At 41.0% G+C, this 12668-nt stretch overlaps 1 protein-coding gene across 4 annotated transcripts in view; it reads left to right on the top strand.

The window, feature by feature from the left end:
* The window catches only part of FAM114A1 (family with sequence similarity 114 member A1), a 55893-nt gene extending 51822 nt beyond the window's left edge, over positions 1-4071 (top strand). For 3 of the 4 annotated variants that reach the window (XM_065877745.1, XM_065877742.1, XM_065877743.1), the window contains 2 exons: positions 1928-1981; positions 3194-4071. In XM_065877745.1, the coding sequence (XP_065733817.1) occupies positions 1928-1981; positions 3194-3295 (156 nt within the window). In that variant the 3' untranslated portion in view covers positions 3296-4071. The remainder of the gene's footprint in view (positions 1-1927; positions 1982-3193) is intronic. The other variant, XM_065877746.1, reaches the window with a different exon arrangement.
* Positions 4072-12668: the final 8597 nt, after the last annotated feature.

Raw genomic sequence — 12668 nt, 5'->3', positions numbered from 1 at the left:
GATAAGTGTGTACTTGAATAAATACACACACATAAAATACACACACACAGGGCTTTCCTGGTGGCACAGTGGTTAAGAGTCCGCCTGCCGATGCAGGGGACACGGGTTCATGCCCCGGTCCGGGAAGATCCCACATGCCGCGGAGCAGCTGGGCCCGTGAGCCATGGCCGCTGAGCCTGCGCGTCCGGAACCTGTGCTCCGCAACGGGAAAGGCCACAGCAGTGAGAGGCCCGCGTACCGCAAAAAAAAGAAAAAAGAAAAAAAATACACACACACACACTTGTGTCCAAATGTTTGTATGAACACAATCAGGAACACACAGATTATCGTTTGGAGAAAGAAAAAGCCAAATCTAAATGGAGTTTACTGAAATACCATCTCATGACAACAGTACCTCTCATCTTGTGCTGTGATGAATCATTCACATCGTCATTGTTTGTATTCTCTAAAAGAGCCATTATTCATAACTTGAAGTTAATGAGTATATATTGCTCTCCAGACTCTATTTAAATTGCTTGCACATCTCATTGATTCTGAAAACCAATGCCATTTTATTGCCCTCATTTTGATTATATTTTAGAGGTTTATTGATAATCAAATAAACATGAAAGCAAACCATAATGGATTTTCTGGTTACTTACTAAAATGACTGGGTTTTTAAAGAGTTTTTCCCAAGACTCCATTCTGGTTTCCCCAGTAGGACATTACTTAGCCCTCGGTAGAGTAATGTCAGTGAAAGTGGGCTGCTCTGGGAAGAAATAGTTCATTTATATACTTTTGTTTGTCATAAAGTCTTTCAAGTACAGTGAGGGAAAGCAGCCTATTAAGACTGCCCTCTTCTTTCTAGTCCCTGTAATTATTTATTGTCTACGAGTGGACTGAACATTTTAGATAGAGAAGACTGGACATAATAATAACGGCGACATGAACACTGATTCCCACTTTTTGAACACGTACTTAGTATCAGGTTCTGTATTCTGCGTTTTCCATGTTTTGCAAACTGGGATATGCTGACCTGTTTGCAAGTTATATTTAAGAGTGTTTTAACTTTACTGCCAACCTTGAAGACACACCCTATAACCAAGTACCCGTGTTTGCATTTAAAAGAAAAAAGACTACAGACCAGGTCTGGAACTAGGGTAGGCAAGTAAAAGTACATAACATGTCTACCAAATTTAAGGGGACTCCCCCCCCCACAAAAAGAGACAAAGAAACAACCTCAGTCATCTAAATAAATATTTTAATGCAGTATTTTAAAAATCAAAATTAACACCAAAAAATCATGATGAACAAAATATCAAAATTTTAAATAAAGACTGAATCCGACCCTGTACAACTCAGCCTCACTCACCTCCCCCTAATCCCAGACCTGCTATGAGCTTTAAGTAGTTTAAAAGATCTGAGTGTAAATTTCTAGCTACATGACCTTAAGCAAGTTACTCAACCTTCCTGATTCCTGTTTTCTCATCTTTATTTTTTTTAGTTTTTTTATTAAGATTTTTTTTTGATGTGGACCATTTTTAAAGTCTTTATTGAATTTGTTACAATATTGCTTCTGTTTTATGTTTTGGTTCCTTGGCAGCAAGGCATGTGGGATCTTAGCTCCCCAACTCCCCAACTAGGGATTGAACATGCACCCCCTGCACTGGCAGGCGAAGTCTTAACCACTGGACCGCCAGGGACGTCCCCTATTTTCTCATCTTTAAATCGGGGTTATCATCGTACCTACCTACCTCCTAAGATTTCTGTCGAAATTAAATGATCATGTAGGGGAAGCACCAAATATGAAGCCTTGTCTGTAGTAAGCATTCCACTTCTCCCCTTCTTCTCTAAGAGATTCCTCAACAAAGCCAGCATCTGCATTTTCTGGGACAAGCCTTGGAATATGAGCACCTAATCTGTCAATTTCATCCTTTTGATTCCACAGAGCAACAAGAAGGCTGAGGTCCTTAACCCCATGATCAATAGTGTATTGTTAGAGGTAAGTGGCCTCCTGGAGAGAAAGTGCTTCTGAATCAAAGCAAATGTTAGAGCTACATTTTTTTGTGTGTATTTCTCCCAGGCAGCAAGTGTTATTGCAATTCTAAATTTTATCGTCTACAGTCTTTTTTGAGTACATTTGTGTAGTTAAACCAGCTGTAAACCCTCGGGTGAAGCAGCAATACCTCATTTTCAAGAATTCTGATTATAAAGAGAAACGCTAAGCTCGCATGTTATTTCTGTTGCTGTTTCCCCCGACAGAAGCACATTTCTGCTGCCAAGTTTGACACCAGATTTAACACTGTGATAACTGGCTGCAATGAGGGATTCTTGCTCAGTGGTGATTTTCATAAAAATGGGCACTTCCCTCCATTTACATAACCTTGAGTTTAGCTAGGTCTAAGCTCCAGACTGGCAAAAATGACAAGTAGAATGTTTATCATCTACCCGTTCAGTGACCAGAGGCAAGATCCTCTGTGACCGCTCACTCCGTGGCCTGCCCACCCACCAGGACATTGTAACATGGACATGCAGCTGCCCCGTACAGCTGTGGCTTTGCCAGAAGTAACGATGTAAGATCGAAGAAAAGAAGCCCAGGAGGCCTCATTCTTGACTTAGAGGCACTGTGTTCCACCTGTGATTAGTGGGGAAAACCTTCTATTAGGGACCAACTCTAAGGAACTGGCACATCTGTAGCCCCAGGGCACCCCACTGAAGCCACAAGGTGTTGACAAGTTGAGTTTGGACATGGGCAATGCATATACAGTAGTTTCTTGCTGTCTGAAGTACCTGTCAAATGCAAAATTTGGAAATTACAAAAGTCAGGGAGGGCTACCTATGTATTTATAGCAATGCGTTTAGGAATTGGGTCTTATCGTTAAGGGAAACTACCAAGGTACAAGAATAACAATGTGGTGACAACAAACGTTATTGTTTAAGACAAAGCCACAGAGGGGGATGGAGTTGACAAGAAGAGACAAGGAACCATAGAGGCAGGTTCTGGAGGACACAGCTAAGAGGAAACCCAGGCAGTCAGAGGCAGAATAGAAACATCCAAAGAAATGTGTTTACATCTTTTTTAAGCACCAACATTAAAAGAAAAATATTCTAAAATAGTGTGGGGTATAAGGAGAAGGAACATTATCAAATGGGAGGAATTGTCAAGCTGGAACTCTGACAATAACCCTCCAACCACAATTTTCTCCCTTCATAGGGCTGCAATAGCACCACATACATACAGGATGCCTTCCAGCTGCTGCTGCCTGTCCTGCAGGTTTCACACATCCAGACCAGTCGTTCCAAAGCACAGCCATGACCTGGCCAGACTCCATCTAGTTAAAGGAAACAGCAGGCCCTGTTGCTCTGATATATACCATTTCATGGAATGTTTTCGACGCATCTGACCACAGATGCCTGTTTGGAGACACTACAAGCAATTTTGCACAGACAGATTGAGAATGCAAGTTCAAAGACAGTATCATTTCTCTTAATGTATACGGTTGTTTTTACAAGTAATTATGTTTCCTTTATGTTAATTTAAATTTACATGGCTTTGTATTGATAATTTCCTTTATCTGGAGTTCACTCAAAATATTAATTTCTATTTTCCTGGTCAAGCATGTTATATTTGGAAATTCATGGACAGACCCTAGACTTTATATTTCCACTTTTAAATTTCCCATTCTTCTAGTATGACTTAAAATCAATTCTTATCCTAAACTTAGTTTTGTTATATTAATGCCACTGTCAGAGATAACACTACTCATAGATATTACCTATTATGGTGAAAGAGGAACGTAAGTATCTGTTTATAGTCATGTACTCTCAGAACAAGCATTTATTGAGCTCCTACTGTGTGCTCACAATAGAGGAACATGATCTCACCCCAGTAGAGACAGATATTCTGAGAGAGGATTTATAATAATTCTTAAAATGCTTTAAAATACTAATAACTTTTCCAAACCTTAAAAAATTTGAAGAACAAGGTAAATTAGTGTTTTTTTAAATGTTCTACCCTTCAACTGGTTGTACTTTTTTATCCCAAACTTTACATATGGGATGAAAATACATATGAAAAGGGATACTAAAGAATATTTTGTTTAAAATGGAATTCTTATGACCATAAGTACATAATAGCACAATCATAAAGCTTGTAAGTATTCAGATAGAAAATTAAGGGAATTACAACAGAGTAGACCCCCAGGACTGCATTTTAAAATCTACTACAGTTGAGTCAAGCTGTTCCATGAATACACAGATCACACTCGCCAATGGCAAATGTAATGATTGCTTCTAAAGACAGAAAATGCTGATGTGTGGATGACTAAATGGTCACAATCCAGGAGGCTGCACAGAAGATCCTGTGGCCAGGAGAGGCCTTGTCAATGGGCATTTCTCCCCCCGAGCCCCAGATGGTCACTCTGGGTAGGGGTCTGTACAATGTTCCTATCTGGGAGCCCCACTGACATCCCTCCAGGTACTGTCACGAGGTGTCTTGCACAGTGGCTCTCTCCAGGCCAAATGAAGCCTATACTTTTGCCAGCGTGAAAAAATCCCTCATTCACTTTTGGTTTTATTCCCCTGATAGAGTTCCATACAGGCAAAGTAGGGATATTTTCATATCATCCTACTTCTCAGCATTTTATTTTCCAATATCCTGCATTTCATTTTTGTATCTCCTGAAACAACGAAATGGAAAATATAAGAATTTGTAATCTTGAAAAAAAATTCTGTGAGGAATCAATTAAAGCTGGGTTTTCCTACTTGCTTTTTTTTTTTTTTTTTTTTGGCTGCTTTGGGTCTTTGTTGCTGTGCGTGGGCTTTCTCTAGTTGTGGCGAGTGGGGGCTACTCTTCATTGTGGTTCACAGGCTTCTCATTGCAGTGGCTTCTCTTGTTGTGGAGCATGGGCTCTAGGCACGCAGGCTTCAGTAGTTGTGGCACGTGGGCTCGGTAGTTGTGGCTCACGGGCCCTAGAGTATGCGGGCTTCAGTAGTTGTGGCACACGGGCTTAGTTGCTCTGCAGCATGTGGGATCTTCCCAGACCAGGGATCGAATCTGTGTCCCCTGCATTGGCAGGCGGATTCTTAACCACTGAGCCACCAGGGAAGTCCCCCTACTTGCTTTTTGATTGCCTGAAACGTTTCTGCTATTCAGTGTAGAGAACAATTAACTCATGAAAGTGTTCCATTTGCCTCATCATAAATTTTAGACTTTTTGTGTACAGAGCAGAAGAAAGGGTTTAGATTTACAATTTCTTCCCATCAGATGTTTTAGCATCAGATGGATTTATAGACGTTAACTGGAAATGTAAAAGAAACCAATAGTTTCAAAGGAACTAGATTCCCAAAATTAGACTTTAAGCCTACCTGCACCCATTTAGTGCATAGCAAAATTTTTAATCATAAAATGAAATAGAAATCTGCAAAAGAACAAGAGAGATAATTACTTGTTTAAAAGTGGTTGATATTATTTACATTGCATTTATATATCTTTTAATGATAGAATGTCGAGGGTTGCCAAATGGAAACGTAGGCCGAGAGATGATTCCTGGGGCCTAGCTCCATGGTCTGTGAATTACATTATTTAAGAGAGAATCAGCACTTAAAATGTGTCCACTCTCCAGGATTGCTCTCTTTCAATACTGTTTTTCACCATCACTTTTATTTTTTTTATTTTTATTTATTTTTATTTTTGGCTGCGTTGAGTCTTCGTTGCTGTGCGTGGGCTTTCTCTGGTTGCGGTGAGTGGGGGCCACTCTTCGTTGCGGTGCGTGGGCTTCTCATTGCAACGACCTCTTTTGCTGCGGAGCACGGGCTCCAGGCATGTGGGCTTCAGTAGTTGTGGCACACTGGCTCAGCAGCTGTGGCCCATGAGCTCTAGAGCACAGGCTCAGTAGTTGTGGCACACGGGCTTAGTGGCTCCGCGGCATGTGGGATCCTCCCGGGCCAGGGCTCGAACCCGTGTCCCCTGCATTGGCAGGTGGAGTCTTAACCACTGCGCCACCAGGGAAGCCCCCACCATCACTTTTAAATAACTGCTTCTTTGCTTTGCTTTAAAAGCTAGCAAAGCACAGGATCCAGATCTGGGCACATGTCAATCCATTACCGAATGAATGATTTAGCAGGCTTACTTTGGAAATTTTGTATTCCTTCAATAATCCTTTACATAAATTGGGTTCATTTCACTCTATGCAATTACCCTGAACATGCATGCCAGTTTTTTTTTTTTTTCCTTACATCAGGTGCAAAAGATGTTCTAGTCTAAATAATGAATGTAGTCCTGTGCCTGTACCTTATTAAATAAAAAGCATATTTCAAATTCAAAGCAAAATGCATCCAAGAAAAATTGCTTTGGGGTATTGATACATACAGCTCTGAAGGGCAAAATCCCAAATCTTAAAGCAAAGGCCTAAGCTTAAATATTCTACCCCACCGAGGACAGAAGCCTCTCTTTCCTCTGGGTCTCACACTGGGCTGTACATCAAGCCCATGGTTAAATGAGCAGTGTGGGCTCACTGGGGCAGTGCCAGGAATGAGCTGCTTCAGCTGCACCCACAAAGGAACCACGGACCTCAGCTGCAGAACTCAAAGGCGAAGAAGCACCAGCCTTGGGAAGGCAAAGGAAAGTGTGAATTACATGGTAGAAGTCCCAACCGAGAGATGAGAGTGTCTCCGGTGCTTTGTAGAAGTCAGCTGCCCCGAGGTGCTTGCGTGTCTGGGAAATTACCTCCTGCACAGGCCAGCCAGGCTGCACTTAAGCTAGAAACAAAAGCAGGCAGATTCCAGTCACAGCCATCTCAGAGGTCCAGGATATAACATCTTATGAAGTAATTCAGCAAAAATGTGAAATAAGCATATTTCTCTTTTTTCCTAAAAAAAAAAATATATATGTATGCTGAACAGATGGGGTGGATCATAACACATGACTTCAATCTGTATTTAATTTTATAAAAGCAGTTATTCTTCAAGGTCAAGGTAAATTTTGTAATGTAAAAATTACCCTTTGGTCTTCCTCTTAAGCGTGCCCTACGTTCTGATATTCAGATCCAGGCTTCAACTTGGCTTCTTAAATTATTGTGTTTGTAAAGGCACATCAGAAGAGATCATAATGAAAATTCAGTTCAGAACTGCAATTCTGCCTTGATTTTGTAGTTGATTAGAATTCAAAAATCTAATCTAGGAGTGGATTCAGACCAGCCGTTCTTCACATTAAAGAAAAAAATCATGGGGTTAACGATTTGTTGTATTTTTCTAGGTATCTCATAACTTATTCAGGTTTGTGTTCATTTTCTGTATATTTACCTATAAATAGATGCTCCACTACAATATCTGCTATTAAACAAATCTAAATTCTTTGTGTGTGTGTGTGTGCATGCTTAGATCCTGAAAATAATCTGAGTTATTCTATCGTTTGGGCATTTTACCTTTAGCAATGATTAACTTATTACAACCCAACAGTAAGAAATCAGTGGTATTTCTGATATTTCTAGTGTCTCCTGTCATCATAGACTGGGAATAGAAGCTGATTATGGAGGGTAAGAATTTTGTGTTGGGGGCTTCCCTGGTGGCGCAGTGGTTGAGAGTCCTCCTGCCGATGCAAGGGACACGGGTTCGTGCCCCGGTCCGGGAAGATCCCACATGCCGTGGAGCGGTTGGGCCTGTGAGCCATGGCCACTGAGCCTGCGCGTCCGGAGCCTGTGCTCCGCAACAGGAGAGGCCACGGCAGTGAGAGGCCCGCGTACCGCAAAAAAAAAGAATTTTGTGTTGGAATTGAAGCTACATTTACCTTTGTCTGAACCAGAGAATATTTTTCTCTGCATGAGCTGTCAGCCAAAAAGCAAAAGGATTATGTCTGCCTTTGGTCACTGCTGACTCACTTGACAGGCCTGTCTCTTCTATTAGTCTCAAAGAAATTACGTACTGCAAAAGACTAATATGTACATTTCATATATGCCTTCCCTGAGAACAGAAGTTTAGGGTAATTCAGAAATGGTCTGTCTCCTTGCCCTGGGTTTCACCACTAGGTTTCTAGAGCTGCATTTGGAGGAAAAAGCAAGCATAGAAGCCAAGACCAGATGGATGAAACCTTGGCAAAAAAGCAAAGCTAATTCTCTGCCTCGAGTCCCTGCCATCTTTATCCTTTTTCTCTCTCAGGACTTTTTTGCCAGTCATTAAGTGCCTCTCTTCCAGGATCAGCTTTTCACATCCTGCCTCTCTTTTTCACGTCTCCTCTTCTATCCTTTCTCTTTCTCTACATTTATACTCTCCTTTCCCCATTTACCTCACCAGAAAACAATCCAGCCAAAAGATTTCTATAATGATCATCATATGTATTTACTGTTTGCTGGGCACTGTGCTGAGTGTTTTATATGCATTATCCCATTTAATCTCCATAAGTACCCTATTGGGTAGATATTATTACAATTTCCACTGTCTAAATGAGAACATTTAGACCCAAGGAATTATGTAACTCATCCAATCTTACACAACTAGTAAAACAGAGCCAGGATTCAAATCCATGTCAGTTCGTCCTGACCAGCTAGCATTGTAAACTATTATGTAGAACTTCCCAACAAAAGAGAAAAGTAACATGTTATTTTAGAGACATCTGAACACTTATGTGTTTAGTTCTCTTTATGCCGTGAGGTGGATTTGTAGCTGAAAGATTTGGTCGTCAGCTTTGGTTGTTTCCACACAACTGAGGACACACTGGGGCCAAAGAGACACAGAATGAAGCCATGTGAGGTTATGGAGCCCCTGGATGGTTCTCACCGCGGGCCTCTTCACCGCTTCACAGACATTTACATCAAGCAGCTCCCTGGTCAACTTCAGCACAGCAGCCTGTCTCACAGGTGCCTTTGTCCTAAAATGGCTCCATTTCCCCCTCCCCTTCTCCCTTCACTGGTGCCAAGGAAGCCCATTTTCATATCACCACCCTTCCTGAAAATCCTTAACCCTCTACTATTTGCCTGAAGCTTGGGGTTGTTTTATGCTTCCCTTGCCTAGAAGATTACTGACTTTAGACAGCCTCTCTGCTGAATCTTCAGTACCAGGTGCTGTGAGATAAATAAGTGTTTTAAGGAGGTACTCAGTAATACCTGCTTGTCCCTGAACTTGGTGCTGTTCCCTGTTAAGCCCAAGAAATTATGGTGGTGGTGGTGATAGAGATGATGGTGATGGTGATTGTGATGATGAACTTATTCACTAAGTACTTACTATGTCCCAGACACTATCTCCATGATCTCAATTTAATTCCCAATGTCAACCTTATGAGATAGCAACTATTATCATACTCATTTCACAGATGAAAAGCGAAACACAGAGAGATTAAATAATCTGCCTGAGGTTATCCAGCTGATACTCGGAAGAGATAGGATTTATATCCAGGCAGTGTATAAAATGCTAGTCAGAGCCCACAGACAAGCAGATACGTGGTCATAAAAAGGAAAAGTTGCTCATTTTCCCTTAGGTTGAGTTCTTTTCTTCCAGCTAATACCTGGGCTCTCCTCTCTCTACCCTGTGGCCTCAGGCAGAGAAAAATTGCTCCACAAATCTCCCTGTCAGAAGGCTAACCACATTTCTCATGCTTATGCCTCTGATCCCAAGAGAAAGTGGGTAGCCTGTGTGTCCCATTCTCCCTCATGTTATAAATCTCATGCTGAGTGGTCCATTTCTCACTGAAAACTGTGATTGCCTCTTAAAGCTTCTGCAAGAAAGCTCTAGTCTACTATCTTTGGGAAAAAATCCAATGCTAGGAAATGTGATAAAGGATGAGAAACCAATGATGCACTGCAGGGCAAAAAGACTGGTCATTTCTGTCAGAATTATTTGGTCCTAGAGGGCATCTTAGTCAGGGATACATAGGATAATTATCTTCCAGACAGCTTCACACATCCCTCCCTCACTTCTTTTAGGTCTTTATTCAAAAGCACACCTTCTTGGTGAGGTACCTCCGGGTCAAATTGCAACCCTCCCAATATTCCCTTTCCCTGCTTTGTTTTTTTCTCCTTAGGATATATCACTATCTACCATCCTTTACATCTTACTTGTCTGTTATTTATCTCTTGCATTTGGATGTAATTTCCATAAGACAGGGATTTTTTTTGTCTGTTAACATATTCCCTGCATGCATACCAGTGTTTGGCTCATAGCAGGGGCTCAGTAATGATTTGTTGAATGAACAAATACATCAAAGTCTTAAGGGTGCAATCTGTAAACACTGAATAAGAGAATGGAAACAGCCATATTATGCAGTAATTAATGATGGAGAATATCTGATCGAGTTAATGTTAACTATAGAAGTCCTTGTGTCCATTTTGATGGTATTTGGTGTTGTAACATAAATGGGCATGATTTGGGGGCTTCCCTGGTGGCGCAGTGGTTGGGGGTCCGCCTGCAGATGCAGGGGCCACGGGTTCGCGCCCCGGTCCAGGAGGATCCTGCGTGCCACGGAGCGGCTGGGCTCGTGGGCCGTGGCCGCTGGGCCTGCGCGTCCGGAGCCTGTGGTCTGTGGCGGAAGAGGCCACGGCAGTGAGAGGCCCGCGTATCGCAAAAAAAAAAAAAAAAAAAAGTACATAAACATTTTTTCCATTAAAGTGAATGGAATTTACATTTTTTACTTAGAAGAATTCACTCTGTAAGGGATTTTTCAAGACTCTTCATTAGGCCAGGGTAGACTATAGTGAGAAATTAGAACCACCTTAATAAGTAACTATGGTATACCAATACTGTGAAATATTATGCAACAGTTAAAAAGAATAGAAAGAATGTGTTCTGATCTGTTTGAGCTGCTGTAATAAATATACCATAGACTAGGTGGCTTAAACAATAAACATTTATTTCTCCAGTTCTGGAGGCTGGGAAGTCTAAGATCTAGGTGCTGGCAGATCCAGTGTCTGGTAAGAGCCCACTTCTTGGTTTGCAGATGGCTGTCTTCTCATTGCATTCTTACACAGCAGAGAGCGAAGAGAGAGAGGAAGCAAGCTCTCTTATGTCTCTTCTTATAAGCGCACTAATCTCATTCAGGAGGGCTCCACACTTATGATCTAATTACTTCCTCAAAGCCCTGCCTCCAAATACCATCACATTGGGGATTAGGCTTCAACACATGAATTTGGGGAGGATACAGACATTCAGTCCATAGCAAGGTGGAATAGATCTCTGTACTAATGGAGCTCCAAAATGTATCACTGAGTGAAAAAAGAAAGCTACAGTATGGTACTTCTAGTATATTTTATCTCAAATAACATGTGCACACACAAAAATATACTACACACACACACACACACACACACGCACGCACACATTCCTAGAAGAAAATCTGGAAAGATACACACAAAACTGTTAACAATGCTTGTGATCATGGGTGGAAAAGGTTGCAATAGGGTGGGGAGAACATCAGAATTTGACATAGTAATCAAAGGAAACTCCAGTGTTGTTCGTAATATTTAAATATTTTTATAATGAAAATATATTAATGGATGACTTAAATAATGAAAAATTTTAAATCAAAACAAGAAGCAAAAGAACATAGCTTCTGATGAGGGAGACAAGAGGATAGGGCCCTGCCAGAGCCTTAAAGTGTAAAATACACAGGTTATTTTTCAACAGAAGGGCCAGAAGTGTGAGTGAGAGCATCTAAATGATTTGAATTTCTTTGTCATCAATGTTCCTGTAAAGTTCTAAGACAATTTTGAGGACTATACAAATCTCTCCTTCCTTTCCTCAAAAAAGCCCAAAACGAAGTATTCCAAATGCATAGTTTGTAAAGACTGTGATGATGTAAACAGAAAAATTTGTCATTTCTACCTCATTGGAAAAGGCCAACTTCTTTAGCTGGATAGTCTCTCTAATCTTCCTACTAAACCTGAACAATTCTACGTCTATGTAATGACTACAAAAGCAATTTCAGAAACTTCTGGAGGGAAACACCACACAAATGAATGAGTCTGTGGTTCACAATTATTAGTTTGATGCCCAAATGCATATCATATTTGCAAGAGGCAGTTTACAATCTGCTCATCTTGACAGATGTAACACAAGGGGATTTAAATCCCTGCATTTGCAATTTCTGTCTCTCCCTCTCCAAATTTATGGCGAAATTGTAGACATGAATAATGTGTCAGGGATGAGTGAACTGAGGTCTGTGCTCTGTTCCTATAGCTCCATTTCACTCAAAGGACAGTAATGAATGGGAAACAAAGAAGTCTTTGCAGATAATGAATTTGAGTCCTAATGACCTTCCTGAACTATAAAATGGATTTTCTTGGCATTGCCCAAACCATTTGGTGCCTGTAGTGAGGTGTGAAAACATTTTGACCATTTGGAACCAGGACCATGCATTTTAAGTATTTCCTCGATGATTCATGAAGAGTCAGAACTACCTTTCTATGGAAAGGTAAAAGTCATCCACCAGTGGTAATGGAAAACTTGTTTCCAACCTGCCCTGTCTATCGCCTTGACGGCAGTGTGATTGATTATTAAGGAGTCTTGGACTATTCTTCAGCCCCCTGGGACCATAGTATGGCCATTTATATAAGATATGGGTATCACAATCCAATGCCTGGTATCCCACATCTCTTTGTTTTAAAGCCAGTTGATCTCTGGCAAGGAATATAGAGTGAAGACTCACATTTACTCAAAGAAAGTTATGTGCAAAATAACATGTTTGCTTACTGAACAGTAACAAG

The sequence above is a fragment of the Phocoena phocoena genome, chromosome 5 (assembly GCF_963924675.1).
Source record: "Phocoena phocoena chromosome 5, mPhoPho1.1, whole genome shotgun sequence".
NCBI lineage: Eukaryota > Metazoa > Chordata > Mammalia > Artiodactyla > Phocoenidae > Phocoena > Phocoena phocoena.
Note: the sequence above shows the minus strand (reverse complement) of the source record. Positions and strands in the feature narration are given on the sequence as shown.